Source organism: Mobula hypostoma, chromosome 1, assembly GCF_963921235.1.
Source record: "Mobula hypostoma chromosome 1, sMobHyp1.1, whole genome shotgun sequence".
NCBI classification, from domain to species: Eukaryota; Metazoa; Chordata; class Chondrichthyes; order Myliobatiformes; family Myliobatidae; genus Mobula; species Mobula hypostoma.
Genome location: NC_086097.1, coordinates 86,575,797 through 86,598,998, shown reverse-complemented (window position 1 = coordinate 86,598,998; position 23,202 = coordinate 86,575,797). Strand labels below are relative to the sequence as shown.

General features: G+C 40.0%; 1 protein-coding gene across 1 annotated transcript in view; it reads left to right on the top strand.

Annotated features, from left to right (window-relative positions):
• The window catches only part of map3k9 (mitogen-activated protein kinase kinase kinase 9), a 163,831-nt gene that overhangs the window by 705 nt on the left and 139,924 nt on the right, over positions 1–23,202 (top strand). The window contains exon 2 of the mRNA XM_063071999.1: positions 11,295–11,847. Coding sequence (XP_062928069.1) covers positions 11,295–11,847 — 553 coding nt within the window. The remainder of the gene's footprint in view (positions 1–11,294; positions 11,848–23,202) is intronic.

Below are 23,202 nucleotides of genomic sequence, written 5' to 3'. Positions count from 1 at the left end.
GTCCCGATGAACCTCAAGCATTTCTCCAGTCAAGTAGCGGACGCGATAATGTTTTTTCCACAGTCCATCGTAAGAATATGTGACAAAGTTGAAGCTCAAAGGAACAATCTAGCGAGGAGATGACCGAGTGACGGGAGACAGGGAATAGGCAGGTGATCAAATTGTTGGGCTCCCAAAATGAGATTCCATTAGGCTGCAACTATTTATCATGTTTATAAATGCTTCTGGCGACCTTTGTTGTGGGATTACTCCAGCCTTTCAATATTGTCTTTTCCGCATATTCAGCAAAGCCCACTGCCTCTGCTGATCCCGTTCTCAATCTGCCACAAAGAGTCACTGCTACTTCCCTATCAGGCCTTACTGTACCATCAATTAGATGCGGGGTTGGAGGGAGGGGGTTAGTGTGGGATGGAGGTTCATAGTTGCCACCATTCAACAGCAACTTTCTTATAGAAGCAGATTCCAGTGCTGAAGTCAACTACACAGTAGAACACAAGGAAAGGTATTTCCTGGTCAAAAGTGGCAAATGATAACTACCAATATGACATTGGCATCTTTGAGAGAAGAGGGAGACAAAAATAGGGGGTGACACAAAAATAGGTAGTGTAAAATGAGTATTGATGGAAGCACTAAATTAGAAAGATGTTAATTAACTTAATTCATATATTAAACCTGCAAATTTATTTCAATTAGAGAGATATGAGGCCGTTCGCTTTGGGTATAAATAGAAGTTCAAAGACAGATGGCAGGTGGTGGTTCTTTGAAACAAATTAATTGAATGTGACATAGGCAGATAGTGGATTGCTAGCCTTTTATGCAGAGGTTTGGAGTAAGAGGGGTCAAAGTAATGCTACAGCTATAGAATGTTCTGATCAGACCACATCAGGAATAATGTAAGGAATTCTGGATGCTGTATCTTGGGAAGGATACATTGGGCTTGCAGGAGCACAGCATTGATTTGTGGCTGTTGTCCGGATTTCAGGAAATGTGAAGAGATTGCGGAAATTAGGGTTGTTATTTCTGGAATTTGGAAGATTAAGTGATGATTGATTTAAGATTTGTGTTTAAAATGGCATTGCAATTTGCCTCCCCCTTGCAGTGCCTATGCAGCTATTCAGTAATTTTCCTGGTTGATTTTTTTTATCATGGCACTACTGACTTTGCTGTGCAGTCTCAAATAGATCATTCATTTTCCTTCTCGAACAGCCTATCGACATGGATAAAACAATCTATACTATCCTCAACTCGGGCTACTGTTATCCAATGAAATGGAACTGACCCCCTTTGGCGCCAATCCATCTGTCAATCTATGGGGTTACTACTTCTAGTGAATGGATCTCTTCCATATCCCATACTGATAAATTCATGAGGCTCTAAGGTTCTGTTCTTGGCTCTCTCCTCCTTCTCATCAACCTACTTTATCTAGGCAACATCATCAGAAAATATTCCATACTCCACAGACTCATAATATCATTTCCACATCATCATGATCTTTTCCAGCTTCCCCAGGGCATTAGAGGTTTTATGCCCATTCAGTTTTGTGTGGGAAGAAGTCTAATTCCCAGTAATAATTGGGAAAACTACAGCAATTGGTAATGGTATATTGTGTATATAATATTTCAGTAATATTGTGAATATATTATTTGATTTAGCATTGTTTGTTTAAGTAATTCATTTATGGGTTATATGTAAAAGTACATGAATTGCATACGTCATTATGCCACCACGTCATATGTGTGCGCCTCGCTAAAGTAAAATGAAGTACATGTATTTATCCCACCGCTCCCCATATTTTTCTTTTGATTGGTTTTGGAATTACAAAATATAACAGTGGTGACAAGGAAGTTTTAAGTGAACCCGAGACGACTGCCTACCTGTTGTTGTGCAGCGAGATGATTAAGTTTAAAAAAAAATCACGTGTTTCTTCAGAAGAGGGACAGAGATGGTCAAGTAAAAATAAAAAGGCAGAAAATGGTTAAAATTCATGGGTTCATGAATTTTATAATAATTATTAACTTAATTATTACTTATTAATATTAACTTAAAAAGGCAGAAATAGCTGGCTACATTAGTAAGATAGATGTGTTCAATTATACAGCAGATAACTGACAGATGTATACTGAGTGAATTGAGCAGTGTTTTAAAGCAAATGAAATAGCCAGTGTAAAGCGGGTGCCATTGTTGCTGAGTGCATTGCTTGGAAATCTTATAGTTTGCTAAGAAGTTCGACTGCTGTAACCAAACTAGCTGAAATGAGATTTGCTGATACCATGAAAGTAATGCAGGAACGTTTAGAACCAAAACCATTGTTGATTGCAGAATGCTTTAGATTTCATATGCAGAATCAAAAGGAAGGGGAATCCATTTCAGCTTACATGGCTGAATTGAAGAGATTGTCTGAGCATTGTCAGTTTGGTGATGGGTTTAATGATGCACTGAGAGATCATTTAGTTTGTAGAATCTTACAAAAATGCATTAAAATCGCACCTAACTGAAGTACAACTCACATTTAAAAGAACACTTGGAATTGCTGCAGAGGAAAGAGATAAAGATAAACATCCATTTTGCAGTTTCAAAAAGAGCATGAATCTACATGCTGTTGGTGAAAAATTGGATTATGATGAGAGTGATGCAAGACTTGGTAGCCTTGAGATTTACAACGTGGAAACTAACCAGATGCAAGCAATATGGCTTACACCAGAAGCGAACAGCAAATTAATTAAAATGCAATTGGACACTGGTTTGGCTGTCTCAGTCATTCCACAAAATGAGTTTGAGTGGCATTTCAAAGATACTGAACTAAAGCCTGCAGATATCCACCCAAGAACCTATACTGGAGAAAAGATAAGTCCTGTGGGAATGACATTCATAACAGTGAAATACAAACACCAACAAGTCACATTGGGATTGTATGTGGTAAAAACAGGAGGGCCAGCATTGTGGGGACATGAGTGGCTGAGATAACTACAACCACAACTTGATTGGAGGTCCATGCTATATCCTCTGCAATAAGGGCAGCTGAAAGTGATTTAATCAAGATACTGGATGATGCTACATCAGTGTTCAGGGATGGCATTTGAAAACTCAAACATATCAAGGGAAAATAGTGGTAAATGAAAATGCCACACCTAGATTTACAACAGTCGTCCATTTCCTTATATCAACCATGATAAAGTAGCTAGTGAGCTAGATCACATGGAGGCTGAAGGAGTTCTTTCCAAGATTGAGTGGAGCCAATGGGAAATACCAGTGGTCAGTGTAGCCAAGAAGAATGGGTCTGTCAGGATCTGTGGTGATTTTAAGGTCACCATCAACCCAGTACTGAAAATAGATCAGTGTCCTCTGCCCAGGATAGAGGATATCTTTGCACACCTTTCTGGAGTGGACTTAGCTGAGTCCTATCTACAAGTGTGCTGAGGAAATTCAAGCATGGTGGATGCCCCAAGATCAAAGGACGTATCACAGTTGTGGTCCTTTTAAGGATTTGGCAATTACTATGACAGGCACCTGCCAAATTAGCTACTGTGCTGCAGCCCTTGAACTTACTACTACAGTTCGAGAACAAATGACAATGGACAAAGCAGTGTGAAGTGGCTTTCCTAAAGGCAATAGAAATCATGACAGCAGATACTGTACTCACACATTATGATCCACATCATCCATTGAAACTAGCCTCATGGTATAGGTGCAGTCATGTCAGATGTTATGATTGACGGAAGTGAACACCCCATAGCCTTTGCATCACATTTACTTACCACTGCAGAGAAAAGTTACACATAGATTTACAGAGAGCCCTTGAATCTGGTCTGGGGTGAAAACGTTTCAACCAGTATTTTGTATGGGAGAGAGTTTACCCTTATTACTGATCATCAACCACTAGTATCTATTTTTAATCCACAGAAGGGTGCTCCACTTATAATAACAGCATGAATGAAGAGAAGAGCTTTGTTTTTTGGAGGACATAATTGCAAGATTAAATTCAAGCGGATGACTAATAATGGAAATGCTGATAGATTGTCCTGTTTACCCTTGGGATTGGAAATACCTGACAGATTTTACAAAAGAGGACACTCCTCTAGTCGTATTCTCCCTAATGCAAATTAAAAGTCTCCCTATTACAGCAGGGATGATCCCAAAGGAAACCAGTAAAAACTACACACTGTCTGAGGTCTACGTAGCAACCCAAAATGGCTTGAGTGTGCAGCAGAAGTTTCCCCCATTTTTACCAGTGCTGGGATGTACTTGCCCTTCATGGAGGCTGACTTTTGTGGGGATTGAGAGCTGCTGTACTATCCAAGCTGAGAGTACAGTGTTGGAGAAGATACATGGCGGTCACCTAGGCATGGTCAAAATGAAAGCGTTGGCTCAAAGATGGCCTCAGATGCCAACTGTTTGGGATGCCAGCGTGTCCAGAGGAAAGTTGGCCAGAGCTGTCAGAGCCACTCCCTGCAGAGCCGGAGTCATCTCCTGTAGCCTCCATGGAGGGGTTCCCAGGACAGGAGATTGTTTCACAGCCACAAGTCTCACCTGCCAAGCAGAGTGACCCCCCCCCCACCCCCGCCCCCACCCCCGGGCAGGAAAGACATTATCATACAAGAGTAGGAAATCCTCCACAGCGATTAAATCTTGAGGCTTTAAAGGGACATTAAAAATTTACTTGGCTGTGGATGTCTATATAGTAGTTGCATTATAAAGTATATTGTGCATGTAGTTGAGATGTATTCTGTATTGAGTTGAAGTTTATAGCTATGCAGAGAGAAGTGTGTGTATTTAACATCACAGTAATATTTGAGCAGTAATATAAATATATTGTTTGATTAAGCATTCTATGTTATTAAAGTAATTATGGGTTATATGTAAAAGTACATGAGTGGCATAGGTCATTAAGCCATCACATCATATGTTCATGTCTCGCTAAAGTAAAAATTAAGTACACACATTTATCCCCAGGCTCCGTGTGTTTTTCTTTCAATTTGTTTTGGAGTTACAAAATGCAACATGGCTAAATTCAGAATGTCTACATTTAAGCCATGAAATTCATCCCATGCCCAAGTACTGTCTGAGACTAAACCAAAAGTTCACAGAAGTAATGTACTATTTGATCTTTATGTCTCCATGTCAGGTTGATCATCAAGATGACATACTTCAGTGATAGTTTTTGTATATACTATTGCCTCAATCCATCTGTGACTGAAAATGTTCTTATTGCTCCTAGACCTCACAATTCCAGAATTTTGGATTCTTTCCCATCATCTATTCGCAGTAAATTTTAACTCATCCGAAATGTTACTGCTCAATGCCTAACTTTCAGTAGATCCTTTACTTCAAAGCTCCCTAGGCCCAGTTTATGATCACCAATATTGCATTCACATTTTTCTGTGATTATGTTTCCTCCCTGTCGATGTAACATCTGCCCCTAAAATGCTTTTTGATGAAGTAGTAGAGAGTTGGTGAGGGTAGTGCGTCTGATATTGGGTACATGGATTTCAGACGAGTTTTGATTTAGGCGTTGATGAAATGGGCAGACTCACAGACTATGAAATTTAATGTTGAGTAGTGAGAGGTGATACATTTTCGAAGGATGAGGAAAGGGGTATTTATAAAGCAATTCCACATTGAATATGTAATGGTAACAATTTAGGAAACTACCACGTGCACACATTTTTAATCTTGTTGGGACAAGAAACTAAGATTGTTATGTAAAATAAATATTGTTATAGAATTGATGGTGCTCCAAATGGTGGTATAGGTTAAAGTTCAAAGTGGATTTATTATCAGAGTCCATATATGTCACCATATGCAACCCTGAGATTCACATTCTTGTTGGTATTCATGGTAAATACAAAGAAACTCAATAGAATCAATGAATAACCACATACAATGAAGATGGCTAAACAACCAATATGTTAGTTAAGGCCTCTGTTAGTCTTGCGAGACCATGGATCTGTGCCTGGAAAGTCTTCACTCTCCAGGGCGCAGGCCTGGGCAAGGTTGTATGGAAGACCAGCAGTTGCCCATGCTGCAAGTCTCCCCTCTTCACGACACCAATGTTGTCCAAGGGAAGGGCATTAGGACCCATCCAGCTTGGCGCCAGTGTCATCGCAGAGCAATGTGTGATTAAGTGCCTTGCTCAAGGACACAACACGTTCCCTTGGCTGGGGCTCGAACTTCAGGTCGCTAGTCCAATGCCTTAACCACTTGGCCACATGCCCACACAACCAATATGTAAAATACAACAAAATACATAAATGCAAAAAGAGAGAAACAAACAAAATAATAATAATAAATAAATAGTGAGACCATGAACTTAGAGTCTTTGAAAGTGAATCCATAGGTTGTGGAATATGTTCGGTGCTGGGGTGAGTGGAGTGAGCATTGATTTATAGTTGAGCATTATGTAGTTCTGGAAGGACGTGAATGCTTTGGAGGAGGGAGCCACTGGAATTTGCTCTCAAATCCTAAAATTTTAGAAAGGCAAGCTTTTTAAAATTTCTAAGTATCATACATAGTGATTACTTCCACAATATTTTTGCAGAATTTACTTAAATAAAGGCCACTCCATAATTTGTACTTCATTATACAATTTTCTTAAAACAATGCATGCCTCTACAAGCAAGCACATAAATTTTCCTTCATCATATATTACACTAATCATAGAAGCGTAGAATAGCTTTTGACACATTGAAACTGCGTTTGCTCTAAATGGAGAAACCCAGTTGGATCCATTTCCCTACTCTTCCCCCATAACCCTACAATTTCTTTATTCAAATATGTAATGCATAGTGGCACAATAGCTGGTGTGCTTCACAACTATGCTGACTCATCTTGATCTAGCCCTAGAGCTATCTGTGGAGTTTGCATGTTCTCACTTGGGCTTCCTCTTACGTTCCAAAGATGATCTATTCAGTAAGTTAATTAGCTAGTTTAAGATCCCACTGATGTAGATGAGTGGCAGGAGAATCAATGGAGAAGTGGATATTAACGTACATCCAAGAATGAACAGGTTACAGGAAAGTGGGACTGAAAAGAATACTCTGGAAGATAGCCACATATCCAGTGGGCCAAATTGTCCCCTCCTGTGTCATAAAAAATATTTTTGGTAAGCTGAAATTGAATATGCAACCATTATATCTTAAGATAAGGTATTCCAATTTATAACAATGCTTGATTATTACATTTGCCTTGTTGGTTGTTTTCTACTCTGAGAGTGACTATAATTTTTCATCTTAATGAAAAGAAGCATCATTCTTGGGAAGTCAGAAAATAGCTGAGATTGGAGGATGTGTTGTAATGGTGGGAAAGTAAAAGATATAGTTTTTTGAAGGTTGTGAGTACTAAAACTTACAATAATGGCATATAAGGAGAATATCAGTTTTCCAGGATATTGGGTTCTGGGTGTTCAAAAACATCTAACTGAGGAGGCAGGATGGTTATAAATAATTGTGCTTATTGGTGCAAAAAAACAAGGACATCATTTGTGACATTGCAAGGTAGATAGGCCATGGAAAGTACAAGTACCTAATATCTTCCTTCAAGAGGTGTTTATTTTTTAAATGTATTAAACTGTTATTACAATTGGTATCAGCAGAGTAGTTCAGCATCCAATTAACAGTAACACCAGAATGTGGATATGCATTAACTCCAATGCATGGCTGAAAATTTAACTTGAGCTGAGAGGGTGTTGCTTAATGGAAGATTTATATATACAGTATGTATATATGTATGTGTGTGTGTGTGTGTGTGTATGTATGTGTGTGTGTGTATGTATGTGTGTGTGTGTATGTATGTGTGTGTGTGTATATATATATATGTGTGTATGTGTGTGTGTGTATGTATATATATATATATACACACACACACACACACACACACACACACACACACACACACACACACACTCACTCATATATTTGTTTCCCTTTATGCTGTCTAGAAAATATAGTTTATCAAGCAATTAGTTGTGGAAAACAGTTAAAATGCTCGGTTTTAAATGCACCAAAATAAATGAAAATAGAATAAACCTGATTTTCCCATCACCTCAAGCTGCACAAGGCGAGTGTTTTTTATGCAACTTAGTATGCAATTTTGTTTGATAACATTATTGAAACACTTGAAATGTTCATTTTTTTATATGACAAGAAAATCTTACAATTAGGCATCAATTAGGCATCCAGTCTTTCAATAGTCTTTTGAAATCCCATATAGATAAATAAGTTTCCTTTTACAGTGTGACTTAATGGGCAAGTTAATGTGATCTGTCATTTGGGAATCATAACTAGAGTTTAATTTTGGGATGTTAAAAATGCTTTTCAAATTCAGTAATGTTCCACGCACCAATGTCAGATTATGTATAATGGAACACCTGTGTTCTTTCAATACAGTGTGGGGGGGGGGGGAATCACAACATGTGCGTTATTTTGTTTTTGGCTTGGTTCATTCTAACCTTCTTTCTTATACTTTCTAGCCTTACCAAGTGCTCTGTTCCACCTAAAAATAAATTTTATGTAGCAAGCTAAGTATTTTGTTTCATGTTACCTTATGGCTCTTGAAATGAAAGGGTGAGGAGAAAGGTCATTCAGCATCAGAAGTGGAAGAGGCCTATTGATAGTTTGGATATAACTGATTTGAATTTTTATCAATGTATCTGTGGGGAAAAATGTACTTTATTTTTATATTCCCAGATGGTTGGTTGAAAATAAATGTTGGACATACTTTTGAGTAAATTATTGCACAGATCAGGACAGCTGAACTGAAATACCACCACTGGCAGAAGATCGTGACAGCAAAATATGTCAACACTATTGACTCTGAATGGAGATGGAGATTAACCAGATAGGTGCTGAGAGGATGTTTCCCCTCATAGCTACATAGCTTCAGGATCAGAGAATTGCCCTTTTAGTCTGTGAAGAGTGTTGCGAGAATTAGTCTTCTTATTTTAGTGGCATCCCGTTGACCTATTTGTTGTTGAATTTTGCTGCTGATTAGTATAAGTTAATTTTTGCTGGGAATTGGAAAAATTTGGCAAGCAACATGCAGCCATTGTGTTTCATTATTCTGTTACATCTGAATGCAGGTTTGAAACCAAAATAGGTAGATTTAGAAAGTTGCAATCTACTCTTGTGGTTCAGTTGATCAGGGGTCCCTAACCTTTTTTGTACCATGGACCGGTTTAACAATATTGACAATATTCTTGTGGACCAGCCGACGGGGGGTGGGGGGGGGTAGGGTCGCCAACTTTCTCACACCCAAATAAGGGACAGAAGTAGCAATCAAATACAGGACACTTGTGTTTACCCCGAGAAAGACTACCATGACCATGAAGCTTTGCGCGGGCACCTGTGTGCGCATGCATGATGTGTGCATATGTGACGTGCGCATGCACGTACATGCCAATTTTTTTCCACAAATTGGTTTTGCCTTAATCTTCCCGACTACACTGTACATACATTATTTCTACTTTATATAGGCTGTGTATTTATCGTATCATTCCTGCTTTTACTATACGTTAGTATTATTTTAGGTTTTATGTGTTATTTGGTATGATTTGGTAGGTTATATTTTGGGCCTGGGAACGCTCAAAAATTTTTCCCATATAAATTAATGGTAATTGCTTCTTCGCTTTATGCCGTTTCGGCATGAAAGGAACGCTCTACCTTAGCGGGGAAAATACTGGACAAGGGCGGTCCTGTATGGAACAAACCAATTTAGCCCAATATACGGGATGTCCTGGCTAATACGGGACAGTTGGAAACCCTATGTTCAAGTTCAACAGTGCGTGACAGGGAATGAAGAAAGGTGCAGCTGATTCGTATCGTTTCCTCGCGGCCCGGTAGCACATGCTTTGTGGCCCAGTACCGGTCCACAGCCTGGTGGTTGGGGACCGCTGCAGTTGATTACTGAATATATGTAATGTATTGGCATTCTGATTCCTGCTGTTCCTGAAGTTAGGCAACTTTTTAACTCTCCATGTCAAAGCAGCTGTTTCATATCAACTCTTTTAAGAGACTACTAGACAGGTATATGGAGGAATTTAAGGTGGGGGGTTATATGGGAGGCAGGGTTTGAGGGTCGGCACAACATGGTGGGCCGAAGAGCCTGTAATATGCTGTACTATTCTATGTTCTTAATAGGTATTGATTAGTCATAGAGTCACAGAAAAGTAAACCACAGAAAAGGGCCTTCAGCCCATCTAGTCTGTTTTGAACTATTTAAACTGCCTAATCCCTTCGACCTGCACCGGGATTAAAGCCCTCCTTACCCCTACCATACATGTACCTATCCAAATTTCTCTCAAATCTTGAAATCAAGCTTACACCACTTGTGCTGGGAGCTCATTCCACACTCTCATGACTCTCTGAGTGAAGAAGTTGATGAAAGAATTTGCTGTTCTTATCATGGGCATATATGTGAGAGAACAAATTGCAGGGCTACTGAGGAGATGGAGAGTGGGATTGATTGGCTGACAGCTGGCTGTACTTAAAGGGCTGAATGGCCAGTAAATAAGAATACTGCCTCTTGGCTTATTTCTCTTTGCTTTGCATTTGATCTGGGTTGAAAGAGTGCCTCTGCTTGATGTTATTCTTGGCTATTCCAAAAGAATAAGTTTAAGCAGTTGTGAAGTATATAGTATGCATTTAAGATAAACATCCACTATTCCATTATCACTCCACCATAAGCAGACCATGTTAGAATAATTCAAAGAATAACTTAATAGAATATCAGCCAGAAATTGGCTGCTAGTGTCAATTCAGTCAATAACTGGAACTGCTTCAGATAATTTTGATATATAATGTATTAGGGGTGGATTTTTTTAAACCAAAATATTAGAATTTTAAGATGAATTGCATTTAGATTTTTTTAAAAGAATCACACAATAAGTCCATTGGCATTGAACAAGCTTTTCTTCTGCAGACCTGAGATCCTATACCCGAATGACAAAATCAAACTTTGAAAAGCTTCTCTTTATATGAGAGAAAGCAAATGGTTTGAGGTCTGTTACCAAGGTATATACAACTAATTTGGCAGTGTTTTTCTCTTGTATGTAGATTGAGTTTTGAAAAGATATTGACAATTATTGCACAGAGAGGTCAGCAGGACAGTTGACAATACTTATCTAATGAAATTAAAGCTGGAATAAGCAGGTGGGTATCTGCAGTGTATGAAAGGTGGTGTAGGTCGAATAAAGAATTACTGTAACACTGTCAGCTGAATATGAAGATATGATGAGTGTTGTCAGGGACAACATGTACATGCTTTGAGATGGAATAAATCAATTTTTTTTTTTGGCTGTTTAGGATTCCAAGGTTTCTGGAGATGAAGGATGGTGGACGGGTAAAATCAATGACCAGGTTGGCATCTTTCCCAGCAACTATGTCACCAGTGGCCCATGTTACAGCAAGTTACAAGACAGAAGCACTGATGTTTACCCACATGTCCCGGAAACAGACTTTAGTGAACTGCAGCTGGAGGAGATTATTGGCATTGGTGGATTTGGTAAAGTTTACAGAGGCATCTGGAGGCTGGAGGAGGTCGCTGTTAAAGCAGCTCGGCAGGACCCAGATGAGGACATCAGCCAGACCATTGAAAATGTTAAGCAGGAAGCAAAACTGTTCGCTATGTTGAAGCATCCCAACATCATAGCCTTGCAAGGTGTTTGTCTGAAGGAGCCCAATCTTTGCTTGATCATGGAGTTTGCCCGTGGGGGCTCTTTAAATCGAGTGTTGTCTGGCAAGAAGATCCCTCCTCATATACTTGTCAACTGGGCAGTTCAGATTGCAAGGGGCATGAATTACTTACATGAAGAAGCAATTGTTTCTATTATCCATCGTGACCTCAAGTCCAGTAACAGTAAGTAGATTAGAAAATGAATGACACTAGACAAAAGTGTGCTTACTGGTGTGATGGGAGATCAACCAACATGGGGATGTAAGTTGTTTTGCTGCCTATCCTGTGCCAGATAAAAGTGTTCATGTGACATTGAAAACTACTAATTTTATGTTCTTCAACTTTAGACATGATAAGAAATAAATTCCTGTGACTTCAATGTTAGAAACACAGGAAGAAGCAGTATTAAAACTCGTTTATGTATATTGCACAAAGCTAATATCATTACAAGTGGTTTGTGAATTTCCATTGCTTCAATTCAATTGGATTGTATTATGCACCAATAAAGTCAAAGATACCTCTCAAAAACACAGTTTTATGCAGAGTCTCAGAATTTAGGAAGAAGTAGACTCTGGAAGAAGGGTAGTTTGATAGGAGTTGGGGGGTGGGGGTGTGTTGTGGAGAGAGTTTAAGTTAAATTATTCCAAGTGTGGTTAAGATTTGCCTTCTGTTCACCTTTCACTTATGTCATGATAATACTTTAATTTATGTATCATTGCTTCAATCCTTTGCCTGAGAACCCCTGGATTTTAAAACCTGCAATTGTCCTCAGTATCCTTTGCCTATTTGGGAATGAATTCAGTTTGCTTCTTATAATGTACTACTCGACACTTTCTCGCTCCATAGTTGCAGCCTGCCCCTCTGAGTATATCCAATGTTTTTTTTTCTTGTAGTTCAAATTTTCAACATCAACAGTTTATTTTTGTGTGTTTGATGTTGGTAATTCTGACTGTGCAGCTATCCTTTAGTACTGTACAGAGCACTGTGAGCCTCACTACGATGGGATTTGCAAATGCTGCTTTTCTATTTGTTCCACAAAGTTTTGGGGAAAATATTATTTCAGTCAAATCCTATTTGTTGATTGATAAAATTACATATCTTCACTGATGTAATGTATTTAATTGTCACCCTAAATTGTGCATAAAATATTAATATTTTGATCATAGAAGATGAATGTTAAATGGGTCAAGAAAAAGATATTGGATGGGCCAGTGAATGAAAAGTAGCGCTATCACTTATCCAGGCTGGTACAGAGATACCAGTGTTTTAAAAATCTACTCTTTGGGATCTGAAGTCAGATTTTCCTTTCAAATTAGTGATGAAGCTATTTGCAATCTCAGTCAAATGCAAAATGCAGCAATTTCAGATTAGGGTAGTTTACACTGTTTATTTGAATATCCAATTGGAGTCTTGTTGAAGCAATTACAGTTGGCCAATAACATTCTACCTCACTATCAAACAAGAATAAAATTTAAAAAAAATCCTTTTATTTATCAGGGACAATACATGGTTTGATGGCAGTAGTTCTGGTTGGAGTGTGATTTTGTCTGTGCTAATGGTCTTGCTATATCTTGCCATGGCGTAACTGAACTCAGCTTTGCTTTAATCAACATCCATACATGAGGTACAGATGGAGAGGAATTACAATGGGACTGACATTGACTTCATCTTCCAGCATTCCCCAGTGCTTCAATACCTTGCAGCTTTTTTATCTGGAATAACTGAGACCATCCTGTTAGGGGCTATGTTGGCATAGAGGAAGCACTGAACTAATAATGTTTGTTTTTTTAATGCAAGATTTCCACATTGGCTGCAGTATTTGCTGAGCAAACTGTGTTGAGTGGTTTGATACCACTTAACTATCATTCTGCGTTAAGTCTTGTTCCCATGGGAATTTATAGTAAGTGAAGGTCAAGTAGCCATTTGAGTTGTTTTATTTAGAGAGATCTCTGTGACAAATATCACTGATAATTTCATTTACTTGGTCTAGAATGTTTAGCTAGGTTTTTGAATGGATTTTAAACTTTTATATTTGAAAGCAAGTGTTTTTAAAGCATTTTGCAAGCTAGATTATATTATTCCTTGCAGAGAAGGAATTGAGAGGGAAAAGTGTCTATATTCAATGATTATTTTCTTAATCTGTTTTCTGAATACACTTAAAATGCACTGGATGCTTTGTATTTAAACTGGGCATAATCAAACTATCTGGGCCATTGAATTTAACATCAGATCATATGATAGACAAGAAGGCCATTCAGCCCATTGAAGTGGCTCCCAAAAGAATAATCATGTCAGTCCCATTCTCTCTATCATACTTTCTCTGTAACCTTGCAGCTTGTTCTCGCTCATGTACCCATTGACTCTCTTGACTCTCTTTTTGATTACTTTTGCCATGTTTTTACACAAAAGGATAATTAGAATAGCCCAGTTAATCAATTTCTTTTGTAAGTGTGAGAAAGCTGAAGCTCCTAGTGAAAATCTGAGTTCAAAAGAAGTTTACTACTTGGTTATTGACAATTTGGAAAAATAATGATTGAGTCATTAGCAATGTGTTGCCTGAGCATTTTGATTTCAAAGTGCATATTAGGATAACTTAAGTAAAGGTTGTGCATGGTGGTCTGTTCCAGAAGGTTATAAGGCACATGGGATTCAAGATGAGCTACCTAATTGGATCCAAACTTGCCTTGCTGATAGGAGGCAAAGGGTAATCAGGGAAGGATGCTTTTCTGAGTGGAAGTCTGCAATCCATGGTATACAGCAGAGAACAGTGCTGGGACCCTTGTTTTTTTTATAATGTTTAGTATAGATTTGGATTAATATAGGAGGGATGACTAAGTTTGCAAAGGACACAAAAGTTGATGGTATTATGCATAGCAAACCAGAATGCCGAAAGTGAAAAGAGGATGCTGATCAGTTAAAAAATTAGGTAAAGCATTTTCAGGTGAAATTTATTCTTAATTGGTATGATGCGATGCATTTTGGGATATTAAATGGATCATATACAATAAATGGTTGGTTGAAAAGGAATGTTGATGAACAGGAGCATAGGTGTTCAAGTCCATGAATCCTTGAAAGTAGGAAAGGAATGAAGTAATAAAAGGCATATGTCATGCTTGCCTTCTTAGGTCAGGGCATAGAATGCAGCAGTTTGAATGTTATGTTTCGACTTTGCAAAACACTCTTTAGAATGCAGTTGGAATATTATATGTAGTTTTGGTCCCCACATTATAGGAAGAACGTGATTGAGTGGGAGGCAGAGCAGAGAAGACGTACCAGGATTTTGCCTGGGCTATAGAGCTTTCATAATGGGGAGAAATCAGACAGGCTGGAGTTGTACTCTCAGGAGTGAAGGAGGCTGAGGGATGACCTGATAGAATAATATCAAATTATAAGAGACATAGTGTGCCAATTTTCAGAATCTTTGTCTCACATGGTAGGGTATTATAAATAAAAGGGCATAGATTAAGGTGAGAGGAAAAAGTTTTAAAGGGGATTTGAGAAGAAAGTTGTTTTTTTTACATGGTAGAGTTGGTGTCTGGAACTCACTCCCAGAGAAAGTGGTGGAATCAAATACGAGAGATGTTTACATGTACATTTGAATAGCAAAGCATAGAAAAACACAAAGGAAACACTAAACAAGGCCCACATGTACCATCCCCTCCACAGATGCTGCTCGACCTTTACAGGTTCTGCAGCAGAGTATTTCAGGAATACAACCTAACGCAGGCAAATGGCAATAGTGTAGATGGGCAGAAAAATTCACATGGACGTGGTGGGTACAAGGGCCTGATTCTATGTCTTGACACTATGACTATGACACTTGGTGTGTTGGAGGATTTAGGATGAAATTACCAAATAATGTTTTACTGAGTAAAAGCATTATACATGTGCTTGATGGACATGCATACATACAGCCATCATGAATAGCATTAATATAGCGCACTGAAAAAAAGATTTCAATGTTCTACTGTTTTCTAAAGAGTTATGAACAGTGAATAAATCGATTGTTGTCCAACAAGATTATTATAGGAGAGTTGACCATAAGATAAATTAGACAGTTTTTTTACAAGACCGCAGTCAGTCCTTAGTTAGAATGCTATGCTAGTTTTAGCTTTTGTGCCTGGTGGGTGCGGTCAGCCCCTGGATTAAACTATTGAGAGTGGCTTGAAAGTATGGACTCTGTACTTCAGAGAAGCAAGGCTTTTGGGATCTGTAGGTGGTAGGGTGATTCAGAATCGGTTGTGTTTGACTTATTGGTTTCTTCTAATTGAGATAGGAGAGATGATACAGTTTTAAGACCTTTAAAATACGTTCCAGATTGGAGGTCTGGGAAAGGTTCCTTTTCCAAAGTCGTCTGAAGAAGGTTTCTGTTCTATGCAGTGAGTACCAATTTGGTGAATTCCTTCCTGTTAAAAGTGACCCTGTTTCTGGTGAGTGTAGAGATAACCTCTTTTAAGAAAAAAGGATAGGAAGGAATTTACCAGGGTTTTGACTTTGGGAAGATTGGAGCATTTTCACTTCTGGTCATTTTAAACTATTGGTGACATATGAACAATTTTCATCCTTCCTTGCCTTCTTTCTTTTCCCAAAGTTCTCTTTGGTGATGAGTTAGTATTTCAAGTAGTTGCATCAAGCAAGGAGAGTGGGCATAGATGCATAGAATCAAAAGGTTATTTGAAATGAAATTCAGCAAATGCTACCTGAGTGCGGTAACACTGGTTATTCTTCTTTAACCAGTATGCTACTGTACCCTCTTGCAGCCAATCAGGAAAGAGAAAGGACTGGACCTACATAACTATAGTGTGGACTGAATATCACATGATCTTTGGCGGTGTTGCTGAGTACCTCTGCAGACCCCAATGCTTCCCTTATACTTCAGCAGTAAATTAGAGAAAATTTTAAGTATATTTTTATTTTGAAACTCCAAAAAATTACTTCAGAGGCTTTGACAATGTGTGCCCAAATTGTTGATGGTCTGTATTATGAGCTTGCTTTATTGTGGCTCGTTTAATGCCTTAAATTTGTCATGACAATGCAATATAATTAGATATTATGTAACAAATTAAAGATATTAGAAAGCTGACCAAGAACATTATAAAGACATAGAGGGCTGTGTGACTCCATGGACTCTATAAACTGTTTCTACTGTAAATACTGATGTAATATCATTAATCTTTATTTTTATTCATGATGTTCTTTCATTCATTGGGCTCATGTTCCTGCTAACCATTCTTTTGGTGTTGAATATAAATTTCTTCTGCTTTGATGTTGAATTTATACTCTTTTCAGGCTGTTTCAATTTTTCTATCTCTTATATGGGTGGTAAATTTGTGGAATTTGTTATCACATGCAGCTGTGGAGGCCAGGTCGTTGGATGTATTTAAGGCAGAGATTGACAGGTTCTTGATTAGACATGGCATCAAAGGTTACAGGGAGAAGGCTAGAAATTGGAAATGAGGAGGAGATAGACAAAAGTATCAACCATGATTGAATGGTGGAGCAGATTCGATGGACCAGATGGCCTAATTCTGCTCCTTTGTCTTATGGTCTTATATCATTGTTACTGTTATTTGAATATTCGTTGTCTCCAATGGTGATGATAGTTACTGCATTTTTTATTGGTCCTTATGGGTTTAAGTTGTATTTTATAACTCAAGTTCATATATAGTTGATTTTTTTTGATACATTTAGCCCTCATAACATTAGAGATATCAAATGGTCCTTCATCACATCGTTTATCTTAATCTTCTCTGATTTTTTTTTTGTTGGTTTGCTGACTCATTTGCCCCTTATTTACTGTTGAAGATTTCTATTACACTGCACTGAAATCAAATTTGCCCGAATAGAATCTTGGCTGTTTTGTTTTTCTTACTTCAAAGCCCTATATTGAACTTCATAATACAGTCACATTCCAATGTCCCTGAATAGAATTTGGCTCATTACTAAATCTAATATTATCTGATTTCTTAGTTTGATTTCCTCAAATAAAATATAATCAAATAAAATAACCTTTTGACAAAATTCTTCATTGCAACCATTCTATATTTGCGACATGCTCACCTGATCATGGAATACCGCTACTAAAGAAACAAATTCACAGCTGACATCAGTAGTGGGGAAGTTGCTAAGGGCAGGATCTTCTAGCAGAGTCAGTATTGGAGGAGTCAGCATGACCTGGCATGTGGGAAGTTGTGCTTGAAAAACCTTTGAGTCTTTTTGAAAGAAGTGGTTGAAAAGGTTGATGAGAGTAGTGCTGAGGATGTTGTCTATTTGGACTTTGACAAGGTCCCATGTGATACGCTGTTTTGGATGGTTCGGGTCCAGTGGAATCTGGGGAGAGCTAGTAAGGTGGATTCAAGATTAGCTATAGAGATATAGGAAGTATAGAGTGGTAATTGAAGGTTGATTTTTTTCTTGGAAGGGAGGATAGTGACTAGTGGTGTGCTGCAGGGAACTCTGTTATTCGTTATTTATATAAATGATTTAGATGCTAATTCATAAGGGTTTGTTAGTAGGTTTGCAAATGACATTAAATTATAAGGTGTTGTGAATGGTGAAGGTGGTTATCATTACAGGAAGATCTTCATCATTTTTAAAAAAACACTAACCACATCATTCCGATAATAGGGTGACCCAAACTATGTACAGTACTCTAAGTGTGGCTGCACCAATGACTTGTACAACTGCAACATAAAGTCTCATCTCCTCTACTCAACAGAGGGATCTGGGAATACAGATACAAAATTCCCTAAAAGTGGCGTCACAGGTAGATAGTGTCGTAAAGAGAGCTTTTGGTACATTGGCCTTTATTAATCAAAGTATTGAGTATAAGAGCTGGAATGTTATGATGAGGTTGTATAAGGCATTGGTGAGGCCGAATCTGGAATATTGTGTTCAGTTTTGGTCACCAAATTACAGGAAGGATATAAATAAGGTTGAAAGAGTGCAGAGAAGGTTTACAAGGATGTTGCCGGGACTTGAGAAACTCAGTTACAGAGAAAGGTTGAATAGGTTAGGACTTTATTCCCTGGAGTGTAGAAGAATGAGGAGAGATTTGATAGAGGTATATAAAATTATGATGGGTATAGATAGAGTGAATGCAAGCAGGCTTTTTCCACTGAGGCAAGGGGAGAAAAAAAACCAGAGGACATGCGTTTAGGGTGAGGGGGGAAAAGTTTAAAGGGAACATTAGTGGGGGCTTCTTCACACAGAGAGTGGTGGGAGTATGGAATGAGCTGCCAGACGAGGTGGTAAATGTGGGTTCTTTTTTAACATTTAAGAATAAATTGGACAGATACATGGATGGGAGGTGTATGGAGGGATATGGTCTGTGTGCAGGTCAGTGGGACTAGGCAGAAAATGGTTCGGCACAGCCAAGAAGGGCCAAAAGGCCTGTTTTTGTGCTGTAGTTTCTATGGTTTCTATTTAGGGCAGTGGGCTGAGGAGTGGCAAATTTATTTCAATAACAGATAAGTATGAGAAAATACATTTGGAAATTCAAACCAATGTAGGGTTTGTACTGTGAATGCGAAGTCACCAGGGAGTGCAATGGAATCAAGAGGTGTAGGAATACAATGCAGAGTTCATTATAAGAGGCATCACAGGGAGACGGTAGTGAAAAAGGTGTTTAGCTTGTTGACCTTCATTGAGTAGAGGAGATGAGACTTTATGTTGCAGTTGTACAAGTCATTGGTGCAGCCACACTTAGAGTACTGTACATAGTTTGGGTCACCCTATTATCGGAATGATGTGGTTAGTGTTTTTTAAAAAAAACAACTGCAAAGGTGTGGTCAGGATTTGAGGGGTTAACCTGGATAATCTTTATTCCTTGGAATAAAGGAGAATGAGGGATGACTGTGTAGTAATGTTTAAAGATATGAGACACATACAGAATACTGGAGGAACTCAACAGACCAGGCTGCACCTATGGAAATGAGTAAACCGTTGACGTTTCAGACCAAGACCCTTCATCAGGGCTGGAGAAGTAAAGACGAGGAGTCAGACTAAGAAGGTGGGGAGAGGAGAGAAAGAAACACAAGGTGATAGGTGAAACCAGGAGGGGTAGGGGTGAAGTAAAGAGCTGGGAAGTTGATAGGTGAAAGAGATACAGGGCTGGAGAAAGGGGGATCTGATGGGATAGGACTGAAAACCATGGAAGAAAGTAAAGGGGGAGGAGCACCAGAGGGAGGTAATGGGAAGGGAAGGAGATAATGTGAGAGGGGGAAATGGGAATGGGGAATGGTGAAGGGGGTGCATTATCTGAAGTTTGAGAAAGCAATGTTCATGCCATCAGGTTGGAGGCTACCCAGACAGAATACAAGGTGTTGCTCCTTCAACTTGAGTGTGGCCACCAGGAGAACCCACTTTTTCTGGTGGATGTAGTGCTTGATGAAGCGGTCTTCCAATCTACGTTAGGTCTCACCAATTATACAGGAGGCCACACTTGGAGTACCATATACAGTAGATAAACCCAACAGACTCACAGGTGAAGTGTTGCCTCACCTGGAAAGACAGTTTGGGACCCTGAGAGCGGTGGTGTAGGAGCAGGTGTGGCACTCGTTCCACTTGCAAGGACAAGTGCCAGGAGGGAGATCGGTGGGGAGGGACAAATTTAGGGAGCAATCCCCGCGGAAAGCAGAAAGTGGGGGGGGAGGTTTGGGTCATGGGGGGTGAGGGAAAGATGTACTTGGTGGTGGGCTCCCATTGCAGAAGTTACGGAGAATTATGTGCTGGACACAGTGGCTGGTCTGGTGCTAAATGAGGATGAGGAATTCTATCACTGATGGGGTGAGGGCAGATGTGTGTGAAAGGGAAGAGATGCGGTTGAGGGCAGCGTTGGTGGAGGAAGGGAAGCCTCTTTCTTAGAAGGAGGACATCTCCTTAGTTCTGGAATGAAATGGCTCCTACAGAGAGCAGATGTGGTGGAGACGGAGGAATTGAGAGAAGGAGATAACATTTTTAAAGTAACAGGGTGGGAAGAGGTATAGTCCAGGTAGTTTCAGAGTCAGTAGGTTTATAATGGACATCAGTAGATAAGCTTTCTCTAAAGTCAGAGATCAAGAAAGGGGTGGGAAGTGTTGGAAATGGTCCAGGTAAACTTGAGGGCAGTGTGAAAGTTGGAGGCAAAGTTGATGAAGTTGACGAGCTCCACATGGAAGCAGGAAGCAGTGTCAATGTAGCGCAGGAAAAGTTGAGGAGAGATACCAGTGTAGGCTTGGAATGCAGACTGTTCCACATTGCTGACAAAAGGCAGACATAGCTGGGACCCATGCGAGTGCCCATGGTTGCACCTTTTGTTTGAAGGAAGTGGGAGGAGCCAAAGGAGAAATTACTGAGTGAGGACATTCCGTCAGATGGAGTAGAGTGGTGGTGGAAGGGAACTGGTTGGGTCTGGTGTCCAGAAATAAATGGAGAGCTTTGAGTCCTTCCTTGTGGGGGATGGAGGTGTATAGGGACTGGACATACATAGTAAAATAAGATGATGGGGGGGTAGGGAACCTGAAATCATTGAAAAGCTGCAGAGTGTGTAACGTGTCACGGATGTAGGCAGGAAGGGACTGAACCGTTGGGGGGGGGGATAAAACTGAATTGAGTTATGTGGATATGAGTTCAGAGGGGCAGGAACAAGCTGAAACAATGGGTCTACCTGGACAGGCAGGTTTGTGGATTTTGGGTAGGAGGTAGAAATGAGAGGTGCAGGTTACGGGAACCATGAGGTTGGTGGCAGTGGATGGGAGATCACCAGAGTCAATAAGGTCAGTGATGGTGTGGGAGATAATGGTCTGCTGTTCCTTAGTGGGGTCCTGTTCAAGGGGCAAGTAAGAGGAGGTGTCTGACGGTTGTTGCAGGACATCAGCAAGGTAAGAGGTCAGTATGCCAGACTACTACAACACCTCCCTTATCTGCAGGTTTGATCGTGAGGTTCGGATTAGTGCTGATGGAGTGGAGAGCAGACCATTTGGAAGGGGTGAGGTTGGAATAGGAGAGAGGAGTGTTGAAGTCTAGATGGTTGAAGTCCCATTGGCAGTTGGCAATGAAAAGATCCAGAGCAGGCAGAAGACCAGTGCAGGGTGTCCAGGAGGAGGAGGAGGAGGGTTGAAGATGGGAGAAGAGATCATCGGTGCGGGGTGGAGAGCCCTTGCCAAAGAAGTAGGCACGGAGATGGAGGTGGCGGAAGAAGAGCTCAGTGTCATGGTGGGCGTGGAATTCACTGAAGTGTGGGTGCGGGGGAACAAAGATGAGGCCCTGACTGAGGGCAGAACATTTTGCCTCAGAGGGGATGGTGAAGACCCAACATGGATGAGAGCTGGGATCGGGGGGGGAGGTGGAGGGGGTTGGTAGTGTCAGAGGAGAGGAGAGGGTTGGAGTGTTCAGGGAAGGTGGGGTGAGAGGAAGATGGAGTCTCCGAAGACCCTAGAGCTGACGGTGGGACCTGAGAGACACAGGATTGCAGAGTGGTGGTGGGGGAAGGGGAGACGGGGTTTCAGCACTAGCTTGTAAAGTCCCTGCCTGGTGATGCTGTCAGTCAAGGCTAGAGTCAGAGTGAAGTTTGCACAATTGGCACTTTGAAGGAGTCCAAGGTCGTTGGAACCTGCATTGATTGCGGAGGAGTCTGGATTCTGAAACTGCTTGGGATCATTAGAACTGTTGTAGGATAGTGGACTGGAGAGAGTCTTTTCTCCAGTGTAAGGGAGTCTACCCTATGGAAAGTAAATTTAGAGTGAGAGGGGAAGTTTGAAAAGTGACATGAGGGGAAATACTCTTATGCAGACAGTGGTGAGTACGTAGAATGAGCTGTGAGAAAGAACACAATCAGAATAAAAGAAAACCAGTCTATTGTCATGCACAGTGGTCATTGTCCTTCTATACTGTGGTTTGCTTAGGTTGATTCAGCTACCAAATAGTCGAAGGGAAGATGTTTTTGAATCTGGTGGTGTAAGATTTCAAGCTTCTGTACCTCCTGCCTGATGGTTGCTATGAGAAGATGGCATGGCCCAGATGGTGGAGAGCTATGGCACATGTTGCTTTCTTGAAGCAACACCTCGTGTTGATACTTTGTGGTGGGGAGGGATATGACTGTGACGTAATGGGCTGTGTTCACTTCTCTCTGCAGCCCCGTGCCTTCCTGTATATTGAATTTGCTAGAACCCAAATATTAGTACATCTGTAGGAGTTTGTTAGAATGTTTGGTGACATCTTGAACCTACTTAAGCTTCTAAGAAAGTAAAAATGCCCAAGTTAATAAATGAAAAAATTAAATGCCAATTATTGGTCTACTTTGTTCAACTTAACAAAACTCCACTGCAGACGTAATCATTTGGCAGCACTCGAGCCCCTTTGCAGCACATTGGTATTGAATGTGACTGTGTTCTATGGATAAAGTGTGACATGAATAATGTCTCCTTTCTATGAAAGACAGAACCTTTTTGATCATAGAAACATAGAAAACCTACAGCACAATACAGCCCCTTCGGCCCACAATGCTGTGCCGAACATGTACTTACTTGAGAAATTACCTAGGGTTACCCATAGCCCTCT